Genomic DNA, 27,498 nt, shown 5'->3' with positions numbered 1-27,498 from the left:
TCATACGAACCCAGTGGAACACATCTGGAATGCTGTTGACTGCCAGTTCTGCATCCACAAATCGTTGGCTAGCAATTTACAGGATTGCGTGACGTGTGTGCGTGCAGACATCTGATGCCACACACTTCAGGAAACCTACCAAGAATTTCTTGAATCCGTAAATTACTGTTATATTGCTTCCCAAATGTGTACCAACATGCTGTTAAGCAGGAGGTCAATATGCTTTGGCTCATCAGCCTACGTGTGTGGATGTGCATTCTGTTACCTTCAAAGAAGGATTTGCGCATAAGCTAGCAACATTTTTGCCTTTTTTTCTGTGCCTGTCAAGCACTTAACCCCTGAACTATATGGTTAGTTTTTACCTCTACTTATTCCATTATTTATATTCACCAAAGACTTTCCATTACCATAATTATTACTCCTCTCCAAGTTATCTCATAACATGCTTTAAGGGGCAGTACACAGTAAGTATGAAATTAGTGACTGATGAGTGCTGTAGTGTCTCAAAATTGCAGTTAAGCCAATGCTACAAGATGTAAATTAATGTATATCATTTTGTAGGTCTCTGTATTCCATCAAACAACACCATCTTTATTAAGTCAGTGAGTGAAAAACTTGCTACCAATGAACCACACCTAACATTAGAGTTTCTTGAAGAATGTATCCAAGGTTTCAGAGTGTCAACAATTGAACTGAAGCACTTATGTCTAGAGTACATGACTCCTTGGCTGGCAAATCTTGTGAGGTAAAATTACTTGCAGTTTATGTATTTATCTGCTTATGCTTATCAAGAGTATGTTAAATGAACATTACTAATAGATTGCATGATTGCATCTTTTGTTTCGATTTGCTTGATTTTTTTATTAAGAACTTTTTAAGAAAAAATAATACATTTAATATACTAAGTCTCTGTTTGATTTTCATTTTCAGGTTTTGCAAACCATCAGATGAAAATAAGAGGCAACAGAAAGTAGCGCAGATTTTAGAAAAACTTATAATTTTAACAATAGAGGAAGAAGAAATGTATCCATCAATTCAGGCTAAAATTTGGGGTTCCATTGGACAGGTGAGTGTAACATGTGGCTAAGATATTAAGTTTATAAAAAGCAAATTGACATTCAGGGGATTGTTAAATTCTCAGAGAGACTAATGGATGGCCAGTATGTAACCTTGCAATTAATATCTCTCATGCTTTCCTGTCTCTTTCTGAATTTAACAACAAACTGTTTTCCCTTTTACACAGAAGAAAAGTCATCAGGACAGCTAACATCTACCAGATCTGAATGCTTGTCATGTACTGTTGACTAATTCATTTCTAAGTTGGTTGACCAGTGCTTACATTCAGAAGACACAAACCTCATTACAATTAATAGGAATATTAAAAAAATAAAAATAAAAAATACAGGATGGAAGAATAACAGTATTGTGAAGAAGATACATTGCTACTCACCATATAGTGAAAATGTTGAGTCACAGGCAGCCAAAAAGCATACTTATGAATAAGAACACACACACACTTTCACACAAATGCAACCCTCACATGACAACTGTCTCTGGCTGCCGAGGCCAGACTGCAAGCAGTTGCGCATGGTGGGAGAAGCAGTCTTGGTGGTGAGGGTAAGGAGGAGGCTGGGAGGGCGAGGATAGTAGGGTAGGGGTGGGGGATGGTAAACTGCTGATTGTGGGAGCATACAGGGATGAGGTGGAGAGAGGGTAGGGTATCTAGGTGCAGTTGGGAAGCTAGACAGTGGCCAAGTGAGGGCAGTTGGAAAGGGAGAGAAATAAAAAGACATTGTGTGTGTTGGTGGCATAGAAAGCTGTGTAGCATAGTGCTCAAATGGGAACAGGGAAGGGGATATATGGGTAAAGAACAATGACTATCAAAGGTTCAGACCAGTGGGATTTCAAGAACATAGGATATATTGCAGGGAGATTTCCCACCTGTGCAATTCAGGAAAGCTTATGTTAGCAGGAAGTATCCAGATGGCACAGGCTGTGAAGCAGTCTTTGAAATGCAGAACGTCATGTGGGCAGCATGCTCAGCAACTGGGTGGTCCAGCTGTTTCTTGGTTGCAGTTTGTCGGTGGCCTTTCATGTGGACAGACAGGTTGTTGGTTGTCATGCCCATGTAGTCTGCAGCACAGTGGTCAACGTTTATGTTGTAGATTGTGTGACTGGTTTCACAGGTAGCCTTGCCTTTGGTGGCATAGGTGACACTTGAGAATGGTCTGGAGCAGGTGGCAGTGGGAGAATGTATGGGACAGGTATTGCAATTAGGTCTGTTACAGGGATATGAGCCGTGAGGCAAGGGGTCGGAAGCAAGAGTTGTGTAGGAATGGATGAATATATTATATAGCTCTGGTGGGCGGCAGAATACCACTGTAAAAGGGGGATGGGAAGGATACTGGGTAGAACATTCCTTATTTCAGGGCATGATGAGAGGTAGTTGAAAACCTGGCTGAGAATGTGATCCAATTGCTCCATTCCTGGGTGGTACTGAGTGACGAGGGAAATGCTCTTCTGTGGTTGGACGATGGGACTTTTGGAGGTGGTAGGCGACTGGAGAGATAAGGCATGGGAGATCTTTTTCTGTGCTAGGTTGGGAGGGGTAATTACGGTTGGTGAAGGCCACAATGAGACCATTGGTATATTTCAAGAGGGACTGTTCATCACTACAGATGCGAAAGCCCTAGTGGCTAGGCTGTATGGAAGGGACTTCTTGGTATGGAATGGGTGGCAGCTGTCGAAGTGGAGGTATTGCTGGTGGTTGGATGAAGGTACTGATGTAGCCATCTTTGAGGTGGAACTCAAAATTGAGGAAAGTGGCTTCTTGGTTGAGGAGCATCAGGTGAAGTGAATGGGGAAAAGGTGTTGAGGTTCTGGAGGAATGGGGATAGAGTGTTCTCACCCTCCATCCAGATCATGAAAATGTCATCAGTGAATCTGAACCACGTGAGGGATTTGGGATTCTGGGTGATTAGAAAGGATTCCTCCAATTATTCATGAATAGACTGGCATAGAATGGTGCCATACGGGTGCCCATTGCACCACCCCGGATTTGTTTATAGTTGTTGCCTGCAAAGGAGAAGTAATTGTGGGTGAGGATACAGTTGGTCATGTTGACTAGGAAGGAGGTTTAGGGTTGGAATCCTTCAGGTGTTGGGAAAGGTAGTGTTCAGTAGCATCAAAGCAATGGGCATTAGGAATGTTAGTGTAAAGGAAAGTAGCGTAAATAGTGACAATCCATAAAGTAAAGGAACAGGAACTGTGGAGAGTCAGTGAAGGAAGTGTTGGGTACCTTTTATAGGAAGGTTGGTTGGAGGTAATAGCTGAAAGTTTTGGTCTACGAGAGCAGAGATTCTCTCTGTGGAGGCACAGCAACCGGCCACAATGGGGCACTGTGGGTGCTTGGGTGTATGGACTTTAGGAAGCACATAGAAGGGAGGAGTGCAAGGAGTGGTGGGAGTGACGAGAGAGATAGACTCTGGGGAGAGGTTCTGGGATGGGCCTAAGGATAGGATGAGAGATTGGAGATACTGCTGGATTTCTGGAATGGGGTCACTGTGGCTGGATTTGTAGGTACTCGAATCTCACACCTGCGAAGACATTCCACCAGGTAATCTGTGCGATTTAAAACAACAGTGATGGTACCATTGTCAGGAGCTCTGTGGCTGGGTTTGTAGGTGGACAAATATGACAACTGGTGAAGTACTTCTACAAGGTATTCCATGCAGTTGAAAACAACAGTGGTTGAGCCATTCTCAGTAGTCAGGATTATAAGGTTGGGATCAGATTACTGATTACTGAGAAAGAACTGCAGTGTACCACCTAAAAACTGACTCCAGTCTTATAATCCTACTCTCTGTCAAAGGCTCCACCACAATTGTTTTGAACTGTAAGAATTATCTGGTGGAGAGTCATCCACCTACAAACACAGTGACTCCATTCCAGAAACCCATTAGGATCTCCAGTCTCTTATCATATCCTTAGGCCAGTCCCTGATCCACTCACCAGAGTCTATCTCTCTCCGCACCTCTACCACTCCCTGCACTCCTATCTTCTAAATGCCTCCGACAGTCCATAAACCTAACCGTCCAGGATGCCCTGTTGGAGCTAGTTGCAGTGCCCCCACTGAGAGGATATCTGCTCTCGTAGGCGACCATCAGCATATTACCCTCAACCTGCCTACCTATACAAAAGACACCAACCATTTCGTTCACAGACTCTCCACAGTTCCTGTTCCTTTACTACTTGGTGCCCTGCTTGTCTTTATTGATGCTGCTTCCCTTTACACTGACATCCCTAATCCCCATGGCTTTGCCGTTGTTATTGAACACCACCTTTCCCAATGCTTGACAGATTCCAAACCTAACAACCATACCAACTATGTCCTCATCCACAATTACTTCTCCTTTAAATGCCTCAACTGCAAACAAAACTGGGTTAACAACAGTGGGCACTCGCATTGCACCATCCTATACCAACCTATTAATGGGCCATCTAGAGGAATCCTTCCTAACCATCCAGAATCCCAAACCCCTTTCCTTGTTCAGATTCACTGATGACATCTTCCTGATCTGGATGGGGGGTGAGGACACCCTATCCACCTCCCTCCAGAACCTCAACACTTCCTGCTCCATTTGCTTCAACTGGTCCTGCTCAACCCGAAAGCCGTCTTCCTTGATGTTGAACTTCGCCGCAAAGATGGCTATATCAGTACCTCTGTCTATAACAAAGCCACCAGCAATACCTCCACTTCAACAGCTGCCACTCATTCCATACCAAGACGTCCCTTCCATCCAGCCTAACCACTGTGACCTTCATGTCTGTAGTGACAAACAATCTCTCCCAAAGTGTACCAAGGTCTCACTGCGGCCTTCACAGACCATAATTATCCTCCCAGCCATACACAGAAACAGATCTATCATACCTTATTTCTCCAGTCACCCACCACTTTCCAAAGTCTCACCTTCTGATTACAAAGGAGCAGTCCCCTTGTGGCTGAGTACCACCCAGGACTGGAACAACTGAATCACATTCTGAGCCAGGGTTTCGACTACATCTCATCATACCCTGAAATGAGGAATGTCCTACCCACTATCCTTCCCACCCCTCCCACAGTGGTGTTCTGCTGCCCACCGAACCTACACAGTATCCTTGTCCGTAACTACACAACACTTGCTCCCAGCTCCTTGCCTCATGGCTCATATCCCTGTAATAGACCTAGGTGCAAGACCTGTCCCATACGTCTTCCCACTACCACCTACTCCAGTCCGGTCACAAAGATCACCTATGCCATCAAAGGCAGGGCTACTTGTGAAACCAGTCATGTGATCTACAAGCTAAGCTGCAACCATTGTGCTTCATTCTGCATGGGCATGGCAACCAACAACCTATCTGTCCCACATGAATGGCCACTAATGAAGCAGGTGGTCAAGAAACAGATGGAACATCCAGTTGCTGAACATGCTGCCCAACACGACGTTCTTCATTTCAGTGACTGCTTCACAGCCTGTGACATCTGTATCCTCCCCACCAACACCAGCTTCTCTGAATTGCACAGCGGGAAACTCTCTGTGCAATATATCCCATGTTCCCATGACCTCCCCACCCCCCTCCCCCCTCCCCCTGGCCAGAACCTTCATTAGTCGTTGTCCTTTACCATTCCCTGTTCCCATTCCAGCACTACGCAGCTTCTTCTCCCATCACGCGCAGTTGCTCACAGTCTGACCTCGGCAGCCTGAGACAGTGGTCATTTGTATGTGAGTTCCATTTGCGTGAAGTGTGTGTGTTTTCTTATTCAGAAGAATGCTTTTTGGTTGAAACCTTACCTAAAGTAAGTCTTTTTGTTGTGTCTGACTGCGACTCAACGCGTCCACTATATGGTGTGTAGCAATGTACCCATTTCAAAGTACTGAACATTAAAAAAAAACAAAAATACTTACTGTACTCGTGGGAGAGAAAACAGGAAAATATTTGGGGTGATTTGTCAAAGGCAAAGTGAAGAAAGGAGAGCAGAGCTCCGGGTTCACCCAGATTAAAAGGGCCTCTCTAAGTATGAGGAGGGAGGTAGGCAAATATGAAGGAAAATGTTTTGAAAGAATAGGAGAACAATGATAATACTTTAATAACCACCTTAACTTTAGGAATGATAGAAGAGAGAGAGAGGGAGTGAGAAACAAGGATGAGTAAAGAAGAAAGATAAAAGAACAAAAAACAAGTTTTAAGGAAGTTACACATAAAGTAAAGAAAGGAAAAATTAGAATAAAGCAGAGGAATAGTAAATAACAAAACATTCACAAAAATGCAATAGTCAGTGGAGAAAGGGGGGGGGAAAGAAGGTGGATGTTAGTCTAACATAGGCTGAATTCAAGAGAGTAGCAGAGTGAGTAAGTTCCCATCTTGAGAATTCAGAGAACAAAATGCTGGTTTGGATGATACAAATAGCCTACATGCATTAGCTGACATTCAAGTCTTGTGAATGATGCTCTAGTGTGTTCAGTAGTAATTACTGGGTGTGCCCAAGACAGGCAGTTCATTTTTGCTCATTCTTACATTCTGACAGTTTGGTGATGGTCATCACTGTGCTGAAATATGTGCAGTCATTTGTATCATCTGCTAAACTACAAACATGTAGCCCTGAGTAATGTTGTACATGTTGCCAGTGGTGGGGCCTGAGAAAGAGCTAATGGGTGGGCACATGCAGCATGTTTTACCCTGACATTGGTTGCTGCAATAGCAGTCTTGAATTTCGGGTGATGGTCTATAACAAGGTTTTATGAGGATTTTGAGACATTACTGAGTGTGGCAGAAGTCAACAATGAATAGTGTGGAGTGGGTTAGGAGGGATAATATAATTTCAGAGTTCAGTCAGAGAAAGCTTTATCTCTGGCAGAGTAATCTACTGAGGTATTCACGGCCTGGGTGGTAATGTGTAACAAGAGGGGTGCTTCTGAAATACAGGGAATGAAGAACTTTGCTGCCAGTAATGATGGGAGGAGAAATGAGAGATGCTGCCTAGAAGATTTGTTTGTGGGCAGGGTACTGGGATAATTGCAAGATGATATGATATCGGTGTAGTTTTTGAAGGATTTAGTTCTCAAGCAGATTTCTTAACCCCCTTTAACTTCTGAGTACCCTGTCTCCACTACAAGAAGTATGGGATCTATCACTTCTCATCCATTTGATTGTGAGTGGTGTGTCATTGGTAGAGCTAGGTGCTTTGTACAGGGGAAACAGGTACCATGGAGAAGTCAGGGTGTCATACCTTAACCAATAAGTTTGAGCTGCTGTGTTCCACTGAATCTTAATCTGTTGTGAGACCCACTTTGCCTGCTGGGAAACTTACTGTGTCCCATCTCAGGGCAAGGCAAACACAAAAGGGAAGGGGTCGATTAATCATCACCAGTTTAAATGTATGATGAATAATGTACCCTCCAGGGATAGGAAGGAACACGAGGTATATTCAGTGTGAATGCCTGGGGGCCTCATTCAACATGTTGAAGAGGTCATTTTGTGAGGAAACAGGGTGTAACCAGCTGCTGATTGTGGCACTCATTGGAACAAACCATGCCTGTCATTTGGGCTTTGAGGTCACACTTGCGTTATTCCAGCAACTGGGAGAAAAAGTTTAGAAGACCAGCCTTACTCGTGAAGTTTCATTGATGTTCACGATTTGCAGCATTGTCCCCAGAAATAATCGTGTCCTCTTGGTTCTGAGGTGAGCAGCAGGTTTGAATCAGAGACTTCAATGGTTCTGTGACAGGCGAGGCTGCAACCATCTAGACTTGCACCATGGGACTGGGAAATGTAGGATCCTGTAACTGGGTCAGGTGCACACTATACACTAGAGGCTGTGACGAAGGTGGCTGACAGTGTGTAGGGTGTACACAAGGGTTTTTTAGATGAGGCAGCTCTTCTTTCTTTCCAGACATTTCAGCTGTATGAGACCCAGAAGTATCAGTACAAAACCCAAAGAACTGCCTACTATAGGCAAGAGTATTAAAATCCTACTGATTAAATGACCCAATGAAATCCCCGCTATAGGCAAGAGTATTAAAATCCTAGTTATTAATTGCTGAAGCATTCACAGAAAAATGACAGCATTTACAGTAGTTCTAAACAGCTGTGCAGCTCACATTATACTTGATATAGAAAGTGGTTTAAAATGCAAAACTGATAGCAGTGCGATATGTGGGGAGAATTTAAGCTTGTATCAAAATGAGAAGCTAATTGTAAATGGAAGGGGTGTATTTGTCGCAGTAGATGAGAAACTCAAATACACTAAGACAGAAATTGAAATTGTTTGTGAGATTTTCATGACAAGACTCAGTATCAAAGGTGGGCATAAACCTGTAATTAGATCCTTCTATTGACCCTCAGACTCGCCTTCAGATGTATCCAAAAACTTCGAAGAAAACCCGAGTTCACAGGTACATAAGAAGTCAAATCATACTTTTATTATTGTAAGAGACTTTCATCATCCAACAATCAATTGGGGAATATTACAGTTTTGTAAGTGGTGGGCATGACCGGACAGCCTGTAAAGCAGTAGTAAATGCATTCCCTGAGAATTACCCTGGACAGATTGTTTGGAAACCCACCAACGATGGAAATATATTGGATCTAATAGGAAGAAATAGACCTGACCTCTTTGAGGAACTCCACGTAGAAATTGGTATCACCGACCATGAGTCAGTTGTAGCAGATGTGATTAACAAATTGCAAAGGGCAAGTAAAATAAGTAGAAGGATTTATCAGTCATTGTTGGTTTCTCCACTTGAGCTTCCTGCAATTTATTAAAGAGAATTTTACACCAGACTCATTTCACTTTTATTTACAAAGCATCTTGTGTGGTCTTTCTGCCAATATGTATACATATTTTTGTACATTTTGGGTTGTTTTAGATGAAAACAGTATTCCTTTATAAGGTTGGCATGCAATTTACTTACAGTGTTTCTGCCTCTTGTTCACAAATTTTGCAAACCGTTGCTCCTTCTCTATTTGTTAGTGGAGGTTGAAGCAAAGGGAAGCAGAGTGAAGAAGCAGTGTTTTGAAGAAATATGAACAAATGGCAGAAACACCGTAAGTAAATTGCACACCAACTTTATAAAGAAATACTGCTTTTAATCTAAATCAACCGAAAATCTATGAAAATATGTATCCATATCTGCAGAATGACTACAAAAGATACTTTGTAATCAAAAGCGAAATGTGTTTGTTGTAAAATTATCTGTAATTAATTGCAGTAAGCTTAAGAGAGAGAAACCAATAATTGATTTTAATAGATGCTGCAGAAGATGGCCTTGCAAACAAACATAAGAAGGATTTACATTTTCAGCAAACTAGAAAAGAGGCAGTAGGTTATATCTCAATAAGGAACTCAAATCATTTAGCTCTGGTAAGGTGCATGTAGAAGAACTGTGGTCAGATGTAGAAGAATAGTTAATGATGCACTTGATAGATATGTACCTCTACTCTGATTAAAATTACGTTTTGACTGACAGATTGCAGTGGCGTCCAGCCAACCACATTTCACAAGGCGCTACATTACCTTCAAAACAGGCAACACAGTGAGCATGTGGTGCTTTAGAACAAAGTATGACTTTTTGGTGGCTGGCTCCTACAAATCAACTCGCTGAAACATTAATCACAAAGTAATTCAATCGGGTATAGTAGAGCAGTTTATGTTGGGAGGGACCCTCCATGGTACACAGTCACTGTAAAAAGACTTCTAAAGACACATAACAGGCTAAAACAAGACATGGGGCTATAGATATGAATGTCCTAAATGAAGTGCATTTGGCTGTCAAGAAAGCAGTGCATGAAGCCTTCAACAACTACTGTTGCAGAATATTATCACAAGATCGCTCACAAAACTCAAAGAAATTCTTCTCATATTTGAAGGTTGACAGTGGTGCCAAAATAAGTGTCCAGACACTCATAGACAAGACAGGTACTGAAAGTGAGTTAAATGTGCAGACAGTGTAAAATAAAATATGACCTATAAGAAAGCAGTGGCTGTAATGACTTTATTTGGGATGACAGAAAAGAATCACCTCCCACTTTTGGGAATTTCCAAGTACATAGAAGGAAGTAATGACCTGTAGAAAACATTTTTTTAATAACTGAAAAGAAGAAGTATATGAAGTTGTTATTCACACTGATTTATGAAAATTATAAATTGCAACAGAGTTGTTAATTACCTTCTCCTCTCACCTACTCCATCCAACTCAACCTCTCATCGCAGTTGAGGTGGAGCACTGGTACAGTATAGTCAGACAAGAAAAGGCACCTATGCAGGTGTGTGTGTGTGTGTGTGTGTGTGTGTGTGTGTGTGTGTGTGTGTGTGTGTGTGTGTGTGTGTGTCTTGTGCATGTGTACTTATTCTGTACTAGTTAACTTGGAAAAAACACATCATTTTAAAGCTTTTCAAAATTGTTTATGTGCACAATGACAGCTCAGTACCTCAACTATACAGTGAGTTGTTACCTGTACTCCTTCCATTATTTGTAGCTGTTATATATATATATCGTTAGATGAAATAATTATTTGACTGTTGGAGTACAAATTATCGAATAAAATAATGATAATGAAAACAAGGAAATATGATCATGTGTTTTGCTAAAGAGGAAATATGACATGTTTGATTAGGTTCACTAGTGACTGGTATTATCTTTCAATTGAAATTTAAAATGATTTGTGTGAAATAACATGCTTTTTCATTCACCTGAATTCTTTTGACTGGAGATAATTAAGTTATTTCTCTGTTTACATTTGTTCTGCTTATATTTACGATTAATGTTTCTACTGCTATACTTTCCCATATAGTTTTGCTTTTCAAAAAAAGACATTATCGTGATCAATTTCTTTCTTGTTTCAGGTACCAGAACTAATAGATATGGTACTTGACAGCTTCATTCACAGATCAGTTACTGGTGGGCTGGGGTCACCAATGGTTGACATAATGGCAGATACAGCTGTCGCACTGGCATCTGCAAATGTTCAGCTTGTAGCAAAAAAAGTAATTGGGCGCCTGTGCCGGGTAAGTATCAGTAATTAATATTGGTGAATGCATTTATGCACTGCTAATCTGTACCTTATTTCCACGATGTTATATTCTGTCTACATTACCAGTATCAAAGATAAGAGAGAGTAAGTATTTTTCATATGAGGTAAAGTAAAAATGAAACTTGAGGAAGTGAACTAACAATGTAATAAGTTCCGTCTTGTTGACCTAAGTACTTTCATCTCTCAGTCTGATGCCTGATAATAAAAACATGATGACTAGTCATCCAACATATTTATTCTGTGTTTGCTCTTTTATAGTTTCTTACATTATATTCTTTCTCTCCTGAAATAGTGAGATTGTAAACAGAATGATTTTATTGATCGTGAATGATTTTTTATTTATCTATTTCTGGATGTGATTGATTTAATATTTTCTTCTGTTTTGCTTTCTAGGTGTTAGACAAAACATGTTCGTCACCCACACCTCTCCTGGAACAACATATGATGTGGGATGACATAGCTATATTGGCAAGGTATCTTCTTATGCTGTCTTTCAACAACTGCTTAGATGTGGCCACCCACTTACCATATCTTTTTCATGCTGTGACTTTCTTAGTCTGCTCAGGATCCCTGAGTATGCGAGCTGCAACTCACGGCCTTGTTATTAATATCATACACTCTCTGTGTACTTGTACAAAGCCCTCCTTTTCAGGTAAGTGCAATGCAAACTAGTGAATGTTTCCTTTAATTATTTTCTGTTGAATGCTAGTTATTTCAAAAAAAGATTAATTTTTACATTTGTTCATGTCAGTTCAGTTATCTGTGCTTAAACTTGCATCTTTTTGCATACAAGTGATGCCAGAGTTTAAAGTTGTACTCATATTTTGTGCCAAAAAATCTTAAGATCTGTAAGGGACGTGCAGTTTGTCACATACTCGGTAGCTAATAAGCCAGTTTACTGCGTAGCTAACAATATTAATTATATATTTAGGGGATTGATTGCTTCATAGTTAACAGCACTAAACAGTATTTTTTTAATAGATCTAGAGTAACTGTAACTCCTACTTATGACTAAATTATTAAATAATCTCACTCAGAAGGTTTTTCTTGAAACTAGTTATTATCTTGTATGATATACTTACTGATTTTACACAGTTTTAACTTTACTGATTACCGCGTATGTTAGTTGTGTGTGTGTGTGTGTGTGTGTGTGTGTGTGTGTGTGTGTGTGTGTGTGTGAAAAGAGGGAGAGAGCAAACATAGTGTTCAGAAACACCAGAGTTGTAACATACATTCAGTCAATCTGAGGGAGCACCATGAGTGGCTAATAGATTAACCCAGGTTTCTCACTCTTACATTTCCTAGCTGCTACTCACTTTATCTACCTACAGAGTTACCATGTGCTTTGCACATTTCCTACAAATTGTCGAAATAACATTCAACTACATTTTCAGTAATAATATAGAACACAGTAATTACAGTTAATATTCCTATGTTGTTGCGGTCTTCAGTCCAAAAACTTGTTTGATGCAGTTCTCCAAGCCACTCTATACTGTGTGAGCCTCAAGCCTTATCATCTCTGAATAACTGCCGCAACCTACATCTTCCTGAATCTGCGTACTGCATTCATCTGTTGGTCTCCCCCTGGTCTGCCCCCCCCCCCACTCCTCCCCCCCTCCCCACTTTTGCTCCAGTACTGAATTGGAGATTGATGTCTCAGAATGTGACATATCAATCAACCCCTTCCATTGGTCAAAATGTGACACAAATTTCTTGTCTCTACCTTGTCATTAGTTATGTGATTGACTCACCTAATCTTCAGCATTCTTCTGTAGCACCACATTCTTTTTATCTCAGCTGTTATTGTCCATGTTTCACTTCCATACATGGCTACACTCCAGACACATACATTGCCAGTCTGCATTTTATATCCTCTTTACTTTAGCCATCATCAGTTATTTTGCTGCCCAAAGAGCAAAACTTATCTATTACTTTAAGTGTTTTGTTTTCTAATCTGATTCCCTTTGCATCATGTGATTAATTTGAATACATTCCATTATCCTTGTTTTACTTATGTTGATGTTCATCTTATATCCTCCTTTCAAGACACTGTCCATTCCTTTCAGCTACTCTTACAAGTCCTTTGCTGTCTCTATTAGAATTGCAGTATCATCAGCAAATGTCATATTTTTCTTTGGTTTACTTTAATGCTTGTTTAAAGTACATATTGAGTAACATCAGGGATAGGCTATACATATTGAGTAACATCAGAGATACGCTACAATCCTGTATCACTCCATTTTCGACCACTGCCTCCCTGTCATGTCCCTCGGCTCTTACAACTGCCATCTAGTTTGTTAAAAGTTGTAAATAGCTTTTTGCTCCCTGTATTTTACCCCTGATACCTCCAGAATTTCAAAGAAGATATTCCAGTCAACATTGACAAATGCTTTCTCTCGTCTACAAAATGCTATAAATGTAGGTTTACCTTTCCTTAAGCTACTTTCTAAGATAAGTCTTAGGGTCAGCACTGCCTCATGTGTTCATTGTATAGTCCAAACCTATCGTCCCCTGGGTTGGCTTCTATCAGTTTTTCCATTCTTCTGTAAAGTAGGTGTGTTAGTATTTTGCAGCCACAACTTATTAAACTTATAGATCACTAATTTTCACACTTATCAGCAACTGCTTGCTTTGGAATTGGAATTACTACATTCTTCTTGAAGTTTGATGGTATTTTGTCTGTCTCATAGATGTTGCATACCAAATGGAATAGTTTTGTCATGGCTGACTCTCCCAAGGGTTTCAATAATTCTGATGGAATATCATCTACTTCCAGAGCCTTGTTTCAATTTAGATCTTTCAGAGCTTTGTCAAATTCTTCTTGCAGTATCGTATCTTCCATTTCATCTTCATCTACTTCCAATTTCCTTTCCATATTATGCTTTCAAAATTGGAGTTAATTGGTTTCAAACTCGGGACCTTTAGTACTACGATCTGATGCTCTACCAACTCACCTACCAAAGATGTTGACATTTGCATCTCACTCATGCGCTTCTTGTATACTCCGTAGTTGTGGTGTTACTTTTTTAATTACCATTTACACATGTTCTACTGGATGACAGGACATAACAAGAACTAGATCAGTGTTCTGGTTGACACTCTATTGACACACAAAGTTTGATATCGATCTGAGTGTCTGACATCTGGAGGTTTGGGTGATAGCAATTTTACATTTCCCGTCAATCTCGTTTTTTAAGTGTTTGTATTCCTTTTCACCTCCTTCATTTGCTGCTATTTAAATTTTCTCGTTTCATCAATTAAATTCAATATCTCTTGTGGTATCAAAAGATTTTTTCTAGGCCTTGTTGTTTTACCTACTTGATCCTCTGCTACCTTCACTATTTTATCTCTTAAACCCACCCATTAGTCTTATACTGTATTTCCTTTCCCCTGTTCTAGTCAGTCATTGCCTAATGCCCCCTCTGAAACTTGCAACAACCGCTGGTTCTTTAAAATTATGCAGGTCCTATCTTTTTAATTTCCCACCTTTTTCCAATTTCTTCAGTTTTAATGTACAGTTCATAACCAATAAATTGTGGTCAGAGTCCACCTCTGCCCCTGGAAATGTCTTACAATTCAAAATCTGATTCGTCTGCAGGTCCCCTCTCCATTAACAACCTTCTTTTATTATTCTTAAACCAAGTGTTAGCGATGATTAAATTATTCTCTGTGCAAAATTCTCTCTTCCTTTTCCTACTGTCAAACTCCAGTCCCCTATCACAATTAAACTTTCATCTCCTTTAACTACCTGAATAATTTCTTTTATTTCATCATACATTTCTTCAATCTCTTCATTATCTGTGGAGCTAGTTGGCATGGAAACATGTACTTCTGTGGTAGTGGGCTTCGTGTCTGTCTTGGCCAATAATTCATACGCTTTGCTTTTCATAGTAGCTTACCTGCATTTCTGTTTTCTTATTCATTATTAAACAGACTTTTACATTGCCGGCCGCGGTGGTCTCGCGGTTCTAGGCGCGCAGTCCGGAACCGTGGGACTGCTACGGTCGCAGGTTCGAATCCTGCCTCGGGCATGGATGTGTGTGATGTCCTTAGGTTAGTTAGGTTTAAGTAGTTCTAAGTTCTAGGGGACTGATAACCACAGCAGTTGAGTCCCATAGTGCTCAGAGCCATTTGAACCATTTTTGAGACTTTTACATTACTCCTATTTGACTTTTATTTATAGCCCTTTATTCACCTGACCAGACGTCCTGTTCCTCCCAACTCTGAACATCATTAATTCCCACTATATCTAATTTCAACCTATCCATTCCCTTTTTAAATTGTCTAATCTACCTGCCCGATTAAGGGATCTAACATTCCACACTCCAATCTGTAGAATGCCGGTTTTATTTCTCCTGATGACAACATCCTCATGAGTAGTCCCTGCCCAGAGATCTGAATGGGGGACTATTTTACCTCTGGAGTATTTTACCCTATAGAAAACCATCAACACCTAACTATACAGTAGATCTGCATGTTTTCGGGAAAAATTACAGCTGTAGTTTTCCGTTGCCTTCAGCCATTCGCAGTACTAGTTCAGCATGGTTGATGTTACACGGCCAGATCAATGCATCATCCAGACTACTGGCCCTGCAACTACTGAAAAGGCTACTGCCTCTTTTCAGGAACCACAAATTTGTCTGGCCTCTCAATAGATACCCCTCCATTGTGGTTGTACATATGGTATAGGTATTTGTATCACTAATGCATGCAAGCCAGCCCATCAATGGTAAGGTCCATGGTTCATGGGGGAATATTCCTATATATTAAGAATTTCTTAATATGCCTATATATTAAGAAATTATATTATTTTATTTCACTATTGGATCAATTGCCGCAATGAGCTTGTATATTGGATCCATTATGTGGAGGGCTTTTCAGGTGTTAACGTTTTTTCCTACTTTTTCTGTTGTAACCTTCCAAGATTATTCTAGAAATGAAATTTTATAATAGAACAATGAAAAATCCAGGATGGAATGTAACAGTATTATGAAAAAGAAAGTGCTACTCACCATATAGTGGAGATTCTGAGTCGCAGACAGGCACAACAAAAAGACTGACACAAATAAATAAAGCTTTTGGCCATTAAGGCCTTCATCAACAATACACACACACACACACACAAATGCAACTCACACACATGACCACAGCCTCAGGCAGCTGAAACCACACTGCGAGCTGCAGCATCAGTGCATGATGGGAGTGGCGACTGGATGAGGGTAAGGAGGAGGCTAGGGTGGGAAGGGAGAGGGATAGTATGGTAGGGGTGGCGGACAGTGAAGTGCTGCAGGTTAGACGGATGGCAGTGGAGAGGTGGGGGAGGGGGGGGGGGGGAGTAGCGGAAAAGTAGAGAGGTAAAAAACAGTGTGAAAGACGGCTGTGTGCTGCTGGAATGAGAGCAAGGAAGGGGCTGGATGGGTGAGGACAGTGACTAATGAAAGTTGAGGCCAGGAGGATTTACAGGAACATAGGATGTATTGCATGGAGAGTTCCCACCTGCGCAATTCAGAAAAGCTGTTATTGGTGGTAAGGATCCATATGGCACAGGCTGTGAAGCAGTCATTGAAATGAATGACATCCTGTTTGGCAGTATATTCAGCAACAGGGTGGTACACTTGTTTCTTGGCCACAGTTTGTCGGTGGCCATTCATGCGGACATACAGGTTGTTGGTTGTCATGCTCACATAGAATGCAGCACAGTGGTTGCAGCTTAGCTTGTAGATCACATGACTGGTTTCACAGGTAGCCCTGCCTTTGATGGAATAGGTGATGTTCATGACTGGACTGGAGTAGCTGTATGGAACAGGTCTTGCATCTAGGTTTATTACAGGGGTATGAGCCCTGAGGTAAGAGTTTGGGAGCAGGAGTTATGTAAGGATGGACGGTATATTGTGTAGGTTCGGTGGATGGCGGAATATGACTGTTGGAGGGGTGGGAAGGATAGGATTTCTCATTTCAGGGCACGATGAAAAGTAGTCAGAACCATGGTGGAGAATGTAATTCAAGTTGCTCCAGCTCTGCATGGTACTTAGTGATGATGGGAATGCTCCTTTGTGGCTGGACGGTGGGACTTTGGGAGGTGGTGGGAGACTGGAAAGATAAGACATGGGAGATTTGTTTTTGTACAAGGTTGGGAGGATAACTACGGTCTGTGAAGGCTTCAGTGAGACCTTCCATGTATTCCAAGAGGGACCGCTCGTCTCTGCAGATGCGATGATCACGGGTGGCTAGGCTGTATGGAAGGGACTTCTTGGTATGGAACGGATGGCAGCTGTCAAAGTGGAGGTATTGTTGGTGGTTCGTAGGCTTGATATGGACAGAGGTACTGATGTAGACATCTTTGAGGGGGAGGTCAACATCTGGGAAGGTGGCTTGTTGGGTTGAGTAGGACCAGGTGAAACAAATAGGGGAGAAGTTTTTGAGATTCTAGAGGAATGTGGATAGGGTGTCACCACCATCGATCTAGATTGCGAAGATGTCATCAGTGAATTTGAACCAGGTGAGGGGTTTAGGATTCTGGGATTTTTTGGAATGATTCCTCTAGATGGCCCATGAATAGGTTGGCATAGGAGGGTAGGTCCCGGATAATACATTAAAGGTGTTGGTCTACGGGAGCAGAAATTCTCTCAGTGGAGGCACTGTAACCGGACACAATGGGGCATCATGGGTGGTTAGGTTTATGGACTTCAGGAAGCATGTAGAAGGTAGGAGTGCGGAGAGAGGTAGGGGTGAATAAAGAGATGGGACTAAGGATTTGATTAGCGATTGGAGATCTCGTTGGATTTCTGGAATGGGGTGGCAAGGTGTGTAGGTGGAAGAATCTGACAATTTGGAGGGTTGGTGACGTAAAAGTGTTTCCACTGTAGGGATCGGGAGAAGGAGAGAAGATCTTTAACAAGTCCAGCGTTACTGAATTTGGGAGGGGGGCTGAAGGTGAGAAATATACCAAGGGTCTATCTTTCCAGTCTCCCACCACCTCCCAAAGCCCCACTGTCTGGCCACAGAGGAGCATTCCTCTCATCATTCAGTACCATCCAGGAATGGAACAACTGAATTACATTCACCGCCAGGGTTTCGACTACCTCTCATTGGGCAGTGGTATACCGCCGTCCACCGAACCTACACAATGTACTTGTCCATCCTTACACAGTTCCTACTTCCAACCCCTTATCTCATGGCTCATAACCCTGTAATAGACCTAGATGCAAGACCTGTCCCATAGATCCTTCCACCATCACCTACTCCAGTCTGGTCACAAACATCACCTATCCAATCAAAGAGAGGGCTACCTGTGAAACCAGTCATATCATCTACATGCTGAGCTGCAACCACTGTGCTGATGATATGTTGGCATGACAACCAAGAAGCCGTCTGTCTGCAGGAATGACCACAGACAAACTGTGGCCAAGATACAAGTAGACCACCCTGTTGTTGAACACGCTGCCAAACATGACAACCTTCATTTCAATGACTGCTTCACAGCCTGTGCCATATGGATCCTTCTCACCAACACCAGCTTTTCTGAATTGCGCAGGTGGGAATTCTCCCTGCAATACAACCTACTTTCCTGTAACCGTCCTGGCCTCAACCTTCCTTAGTCACTGCCCTCACCCATCCAGCCTCTTCCCCATTCCCATTCCAGCTCTACACAGCCATCTTTCTACCACCATACTCAGTATTTTTACTTCTCTCTTTTTCTGATGCTCCCCCCCCTCCCCCCCTCCCACCCCCCTCCTCACCTCGCCACTGCCCTCCGTCTAACCTGCAGCACTTTACTGTCCATCCCCCCAGCCCCCCCCCCCCGCCCCCCCCCCCACTGTACTATCCCTTCCTCTCCCCACCCTAGCCTCCTCCTTAACCCTACTGAGTCGCCATTCCCATCATGAACTGGTGCTGCTGCTCTCACAGTGAGGTTTCAGTTGCCTGAGGCAGCAGTCCTGCGTGTGAGTTGCATTTGTGTGTGTGTGTGTGTGTGTGTGTGTCTACATCTATTATTCACGAAGGCCTTACTGGCCGAAAGCTTTATTTATTTGTGACAGTCTTTTTGTTGTGCCCATCTGTGACTCAGCATCTCCATTATATGGCGAGTAGCAACTTTTCATAATAGATTTTAATTGAAGTATCTGGCTAATTGACATATTTCCCTTGGGACCACACATTTTTAGAAGCAGAAAAATCTGTGTTACCACTTGGTAATATTGATTTTTTTAGGGTTATATCAAATAAATTTTCCAATCTTGCATTTCATACAAAAACAACACTTTTGATTAGCGGTATTTCCTAAACTTCTAAATTTTGAAATGAGTATTCATTTTAATTGCCACTTCATCATGGATTTATGAATTCTAACAGTGTTAATAAAAGTCATATGAACAGTCCTTCAGAAACAAGACATTGATTTGACCTCAGTTGGCATAAAGAGGAATATATACATCAATGCTACAATGTCCGTTAGGCATCAACAAGATAGTGAAAAATTCAGAATTGAAAGAAGTGTCAAGAAAGGAGATTTCATACCACCAAAATTATTCTCAACTACTTTGATAAATTGTTTATTTCTTTAAATGGGGAAAAAGAAGAAGGAATTGGTAATTCATTCCCTCTCCTAAAGACCTATTCAAAAATGTATCACAGTGTACCATTCACTGAAACACAACATTATTAATTACATAACTTTGAGCCAGGGATCACAAACTCGTCTACTTGCTGAAGTTGTCAGAAAACAAATGAACCAAGTAAAAACATAACACAAAGGTGACTTTGGGTCTTCTGTACCATTGCCCAGGAGTAGAACATTCAAAGGTGCTCAAAGTGGTGACCCTGGACACCATTACACTAGTGCACTCTTTGAATGAAAGAATTATTTACTGCTTTCAGTGCTGCCTGCTGAAGAGAATTACAAGCAAGCACAATACATTCCTGCATGCCCTCTGGAGTCGTTGAAATATCGCAATAGACAGTGTCTTTAATGCATCCCCAAAGAAAAAAGTTCAGAGGATTTAAATCAAGAGACCTAGCAGGCCAAGTAACTGTTCCTCCTCGGCCAATCCATCTGGCAGGATACCTTCATTTCAGAACATGACGTGCATGCAAGGTGTTATGCGCTGGACATCCTTCATGTTGATACCACATAATCATTCTGGTTCTTAATGGCACTTCTTCCAGAAGAAGAGGAAGAATTCGTCTGAGGAAGTTGACATACACTGTGCCGTTTAGACTACCATTGATGAAATAAGGCCCAATAATTGTAGTACCAGACATCCCACACCAGACGTTAACTCTCCATTGACGCCTATGTTCCACCTGTCTAAGCCATCGTGGGTTGTCGCTGGACCAATAATGCATGTTCCTTGTATTTGCCTGTCCTTTGTTTGAGAAGGAACATTATTCGGTAAATAGAACATTAGAGAATAAGTTCAGGTTGCCGAGGATTTGCTGCTGTGCCCACTGTCAGCACTGTACACGATTCTGGAAATCATTCCCATGCAATTCTTGATGTAGGTGTACATGGTAAGGATGGAACCGGTGCTGTGTAAGAATACGATGTACACTGGTTTTAGGAATACCAACCTCATGTTCAAGCTGTCATGTGCTCACATGTGGATTCATAGCAACGGAAGCGAGAACAGTAACTTTGGCACCTTCGTCTGTGTGAGTGCTACGATGATTGCGATGTCGTGGGTTGAAACTTCCCGTTTCCTGCAGCGTCGCAACAAGACGAGAAAACATCCATCAGGAAGGTTGGTTCTTGTCAGGATATCACTCCCTTTACAGTTCCGCTGCCTGCGTAGCATTTTGGTTACCTTCAACAACAACAACATCAACAATAAGGGAAACATTATGTCGATGCAGTTTGTAGGAAGGACAGCCTTTACTGTATGCCTACTTTACACAACAGTATTTAAAAGGACTAAACTACTGTACTAAATGTACCCATACAAAAGATAACAGTATTGTAGTTATTGTTCTGCTAACTTACATTCCCCATAGATGAGTAGCATTTCTATCTTCTCTTCGTTGGCGTACATTCTACTAACACAACTCTTCAACTCATGATGGTTGACAGAATGATGGGTGTACATTCTACTTATGTGTACAGAATAAGATTTTCACTCTGCAGCAGAGTGTTCGCTGATATGAAACTTCCTGGCAGATTAAAACTGTGTGCCGGACTGAGACACAAACTCGGGACCTTTGCCTTTTGCAGGCAAGTGCTCTACCAACTGAACTACCCAAGCATGACTCACAACCCATCCTCACAGCTTCAGTTCTGCCAGTACCTCGTCTCCTACTTTCCAAACTTCACAGAAGCTCTTCTCCGAACCTTGCAGAACTAGCGCTCGTGGAAGAAAGGATACTGTGGAAATATGGCTCAGCCACAACCTGGGGGGTGTTTCCTGAAGGAGATTTTCACTCTGCAGCGGAGTGTGCGCTGATATGAAACTTCCTGGCAGATTAAAACTGTGTGCCGTACCGAGACTCGAACTCGGGACCTTTGCCTTTCGCGGGCAAGTGCTCTACCAACTGAGCTACCCAAGCCTGACTCACGACCCATCCTCACAGCTTCAGTTCTGCCAGTACCTCGTCTTCTACTATCCAAACTTCACAGAAGCTCTTTTGCGAACCTTGCAGAACTGACACTCCTGGAAGAAATGATACTGTGGAGACATGGCTTAGCCACAGCCTGGGGGATGTTTCCAGAAGGAGATTTTCACTCTGCAGTAGAGTGTGCGCTGATATGAAACTTCCTGGCAGATTAAAACTGTGTGCCGGACCGAAACGAACTCGGGACCTTTGCCTTTCCGCGGGCAAGTGCTCTACGAACTGAGCTACCCAAGCATGACTCACAACCCATCCTCACAGCTTCAATTCTGCCAGTACCTCGTCTCCTACTTTCTAAACTTCATAGAAGCTCTTCTGTGAACCTGTGAAGTTTGGAAAGTAGGAGCTGAGGTACTGGCAGAATTGAAGCTGTGAGGACGGGTCATGAGTCATGCTCAAGTATCTCAGTTGGTAGAGCACTTGCCCGTGAAAGGCAAAGTTCCTGAGTTTGAGTCTTGGTCTGGCGCACAGTTTTAATCTGCCAGGAAGTTTCATACTTATGTGTACATTTGTCCTCTGTCAACGTCAGCACTTGGATGTGTTCCATTACTCTGAGTACCTGCCCTAAGCACTGGGAGTGTCAGCATCAATGTTGTGTTATATATTTAATAATGTTGTGTTTCAGTGAATGGTAAACTGTGATACATTTTTGAATAGGTCTTTAGGAGAGAAAATGAATTACTGAATAAAAAATACAGGGCGCCATTTAAAAAAATCATACCGCTGTTCATGTCTTTGTAAAAAACAAAGCTGCAACAAAGGCAATCATGCTGATTGATGTCACCCTGACAGCTAAAGAACATTTGCTTGAAACATTTTGTAATTTGCATCTGGACAAACAGTTATTTAGGGTGGTCAAAATAAATGGGACACCCTGTATAGTTAGCCTCTAGTGCAATTTAACTTCAACAATCAATGGAGGAAATTAATAGAGCAAGTATGATTGTTGGATTGGAGTCAATTGTAACGTATAATCAAAACATGGAAGGGATTTACAATGAGGCCATAAAACCATTTGATGAATTTTTGTATTTATGAAAGGTGAAGGTGACAGTGACTAGATGAACAATAAAAGACATAAATGGAATAGTAAAAAGTTCTTGGAGTGCTTTTGGTAAGCTGCATAGAGTTTTCAAAATTAGGATCCCAGTATAGCTGGAAAATAATGATAAAAATCAGTGTGTATTACCAAAGAGACATGGACTTTCAGTATGATAAACGTTACAAAACAGAGAGAGTCTGTGACATTCGCCTGCTGTATTTCTTCATTGATAGTCTTTGTTGTCAATGTAATGCGCTGTTATACTGGATGAAAAATGGGTGTGCAAGTTCAACACTGACTACTGTAAATAATGTAGCCGACAGTTTTGCACAGTTGTGTTTCACTGTTCTTTACTTCACTGTTCACAACCCCCCCCCCCTCCCTCCCTCCAATATTACACAGTTAATATGGTCAGTTCACTATTGGTTAACTTTTGATAAGCCTCATTAATAGTTTGCAGGCAATATACTGCTACAATAGTTTACTGTTGAACATCTGTGAGCAGTAAAAACCTAACCAACAGTTCTTGCAGAAAAATACGCTACGTGTGACGCCATTGAACAGACACTGCCATTATTTTAACAGACAGCGTACTTGTGTTACACTTATTTCATGGTTAAGTTGATGCATTGTTGTTGATCTAACCAATACAGGTTTCTTTTCTTAAAAATCTCCCATGGGCTGACTGACTTGGGACCAAAAATTGGGACTTTATATATCCTCACAATAATAGGTACTGAAACTACACATTGTTCGATGTTTAATTTACAGAAATTACAATTAAAGCATAATTCATTCAGTTAACTGAATACATTGAAAAATGCCTTCTTTCTAACAGTTTCTTCTACTGCAAAGGTTATGCTGAATTATTTGTTTAAATAATGAAATTAACTGATATAGTTATACGAACAATACTTTTGACAAACCTGGTAATTACTTTGGAATTAAATAAGGGCTGGCTTTGCTAATACGTTTTCGAATGGAGCCAAATAAATACTTTAAGAATCCTTGTAGTTATTCTTCCAGATAGTACACAATTTATATTTGTTTTTAAGTCAACAATAGAATCTAAGTCATGGAACAGTTACTGACTTCACCCTTAACAAAAGATATTAATTAGGAATGATCAAAATAAATCAGGAAATTGATGACACAAAACTAAGCACAAAATTAGATCTGGTATTGTATTGTTTAAGACTGATAGCCAACCTTTCTCTTTTATGAAAATGCAGATTATACTTATGTATGTTAATAGTAATTGGCAAAAATGAAAATAACATGAATTTAAGGAGGCAAATGGCAAAACAAGAGAGGAAGTAAAGAGATCCCAGCAGATCTCAGCCAGCAATGAAGGGCATCTTGTTGGGAATTACTAACATTGAGTCAGAACAGGCAAATTGTTCAAGAAACAGACTGGATTGGAAGACATAATTATGATGTTAATGAAAATTAAATGGAAGTTGATGAATGGCTGGCAGATGAACCAAAAAAATTCTTTCCTCTATTTCAAGCCATAAGAAAAAAAAATGTATATGAAGACCCAATGGAAGATTGGCAGACGGTATCAGGAAACATGTATTAGTTACACATATAGGTTTGTCGAAAGAGCAAAATCCATGGGAAAGCCTTGAGGAGGCCTTAATTCAGTAGTGGATGCCAAATGACTCATGATGATGACAGTTGTGGATTGCAGCATCCTTCTTATTGTTATAGGATGTACAATTAAACTTGTTTATGGCTGTGCTGCAAACAAAATGCTCAGCACTGTAGTTGTCACAAAGCTGCACTTCTTCTTTCCAAGACTGTCAAATTGAACTGTTTGAATCATATAATAATCTGTGTGTGTTCATTAACACTGAAAAATATTCCTCCATAAGAAAATGAGTCTACATTATTTCAGATCATTTGTTTCTAAAAAAAATTATTCTTACTACCGGGGAAGGTTTCTTAGTCGACAAATTTCTGATGAGATTGTTAGCTGTAGAAATCCCTTAATAACTGTAATTTTTGATGTGCAGAGTTGCTGTTGTCATTATTATTATTATTATTATTATTATTATTATTGTCATTACTGCTAGTGTGTACACTTCAGGGGGAGGGAAGGGGAGCTGGAGGAGGCTGACGTGAAAAACTTTTTAACCGAGTGTCATTAGTTGACTTCATAACAACATAGATAGCCAATCATGAGAGTGCAATGTCAATATAATCATATTTTTGTTAGAAGCCACATCAGTTTAAGTATAATATTATGAGCTGCTGGATTTCTTATTTCAGAAGAGACACAAAGAGTTTTACGACTGAGCTTGGATGAATTTTCACTGCCCAAATTTTACCTCCTGTTTGGTATCAGCAAAGTTAAATCAGCTGCAGTTACAGCATTTCGTTCCAGCTACAGGCATCCCAATGACAGATGGTAAGTATGTTACATTAAGTAAATGCACCTAGTCACACTAGATTCTTTTTGTCTCATTAACACTAAATGGAATCTACTCTGCCTGTACCACAATGAATAAAAATTACATTCTCTAGGTATGGCGGTGAACGTTGTTTTTCTGGAGCACCACAGGACCGTGAACGTTTATCTCTCACTTCATTGGAGACTATTACAGATGCTCTGCTAGAAATTATGGAGGTAAAGCCAAACTGCTACATATAACATGGGTTCTTTATCAAGATGCTCCCTTTGTCATTCTTCTGTGTAATAAGTATTAAATCTGTTACAAAGCAGATAAATTAACTGCCAACCTAAAGAAAATTAGCAAACTACATTTGTAGGTATAAACAGCCTAAAATTGTATAAGCTGTAATATTGTTTTACAAAAACAGATGCATTGTCATAGATATTAATTTACACATGTCAGCTTAAGATAACGGATGTTATTGTTATATGTCTACAGACTTTGCATAAGAGCTCTGAGCTCAATTTCTTCAATAGAACTGACCCTGATCACATATTTGTAAATTCATAGCGAGTAATATTTTGAATTATTTGGTTGTTTGTATGAACTCATAATTAGTATGCAGTTTACAAATACAGATGGAGCATACCAATTGGTCCCCATAACTTTTCTTTCTTCCAGTCACTGTAGCTCTTCCTCAGAAAATGAAAACAGTGATGGAGCTGGTATACATGTACTGTTCTGTTTGAACTGAGTGACTATTGAAAAGTGGAGTATAATGTTTCACCTACAGTTAAATGAACTAAAGGGCTAGAATTAATGTGGTTAATTAGTAGACTTAAAATTAAGAAAGAAAACTAATTAAAGTATTCAGTTTTCAGAAGAGTGAGCTAAATCTCGATGATGTTAGGCTAGCAGTGAGAAAGTGTAAAAAGGGGAAAGGAAAGCTGTTAAAAGATAGGTATCATCACTAGTTTCTTTATTCCTTATTGGTTAAAGACTTGTTTCATGTCTCATCGTATATGACTATGGGGTATTGCCTGTTGACTTCTGTCTCAGGATCTACAACCAACATTTCTCTGACAATTTTCCTGACATTTTGCCACCACAAATGGCTGATATTTTCAGAGGTTCACCCTCCATTTCTGGTGACAAAATGGAGTCGAGCCCACAACCAGAGGGTATATATACCTCTCACACGAAAGTTCGAGGGCTTTTCCATGGTCGTTGCCACTGTTGTTCTCCTCTTGCTTCCTGCAAAAGTTATATGCTGTGGCACGGGAATCCAGGACCAATTTACATTGAAGCTTTCTTCTTCCTTGTTGGACAGGACAGAGCCAAAGCAAAACAAAGTAGAAAAAAAGCCTTAAGGTAAATGGATCCTAGATTCCTGTACTGCAGCAGACGACTGTTGCAGGTAGTGATGGGAGACCCACACATCAGGAAAATCATTAAACAAATGTCAACTGAAGATCCAGAGACAGAAGTCAACAGGCAATAAATCAACAGGTGGCCAGGAAAGCCTCAACAAAAATGGAAATGAGCATGTGGCATCATTGGCCCGGAGGTCCCATCCGGAGAAGTTCAGCCACCAAGTGCAAGTCATATTTCATTCAACGCCACATTGGGTGGATTGTGCGCCACTGATGAGGATGAAAAGGTGATGAGGACAACACAACACCCAGTCCCTGAGCAAAGAAAATCTCCAACCCAGCTAAGCAGGCAGACAGCCTCAGCAATTTTATGTATAACCAAGTCTATCCAACAACAATGTAGGAAAAGATAGATTGCTGCTTACTGTAAAGAAGACATGTTAAGTTTGCAGACAGGCACAATAAAAAGACACTTACACAAACTTTTCGGCCATGGCCTTCACCAGCAAAAGAGAAACATGCACTATTCATACACACAAACAAATGCACTTCATGGATACATGACTGCCACCTCTGGTAGCTCTAGCCCAAGCACGCCTGCTTATGTGTATGGATGGTGTGTGATTCTCTTTTGCTGGTAGAGGTTGTGCCTGAAAGCTTTGTGTAAGTGTCTTTTAATTGTGTGTGTCTGCAACCTAATGTGTCTCCTTATCGTAAGCAGTAATCTATCTTTTCCTACAGTGCTGAAACCTAAAGTTTCCATTGTTTTATGTTTATCCAAGTTTTCCTTATCTGTTTCTAGATAGCATCTATCCATCTGCTATTACATTGTCTTCATTTTCGTTTCTTATTATGAGAAATTCAGAAAAGAATTTCCTTGGACCACCTTCCACCAGCCTACCTCCATTTCGATAATGTCATGAACTCCAATTTTTTCATCATACTCATTTATTTGTCTTCCTATTAGCTATCGTTATTCCGAACATAATCACTTCCACTGGAAACTCTTCAT

General features: G+C 40.8%; 1 protein-coding gene across 1 annotated transcript in view; it reads left to right on the top strand.

The window, feature by feature from the left end:
* Nucleotides 1-27,498, top strand: part of LOC126262186 (neurofibromin) — a 502,919-nt gene that overhangs the window by 298,160 nt on the left and 177,261 nt on the right. The window contains exons 35-40 of the mRNA XM_049958602.1: nt 562-745; nt 931-1,066; nt 10,883-11,044; nt 11,464-11,722; nt 24,989-25,127; nt 25,244-25,346. Of these exons, the coding sequence (XP_049814559.1) occupies nt 562-745; nt 931-1,066; nt 10,883-11,044; nt 11,464-11,722; nt 24,989-25,127; nt 25,244-25,346 (983 nt within the window). The remainder of the gene's footprint in view (nt 1-561; nt 746-930; nt 1,067-10,882; nt 11,045-11,463; nt 11,723-24,988; nt 25,128-25,243; nt 25,347-27,498) is intronic.

Source organism: Schistocerca nitens, chromosome 1 (assembly GCF_023898315.1).
Source record: "Schistocerca nitens isolate TAMUIC-IGC-003100 chromosome 1, iqSchNite1.1, whole genome shotgun sequence".
Taxonomy (NCBI): Eukaryota; Metazoa; Arthropoda; class Insecta; order Orthoptera; family Acrididae; genus Schistocerca; species Schistocerca nitens.
The sequence above is the reverse complement of the archived record's forward strand: the minus strand, read 5'-3'. Positions and strand labels throughout refer to the sequence as shown.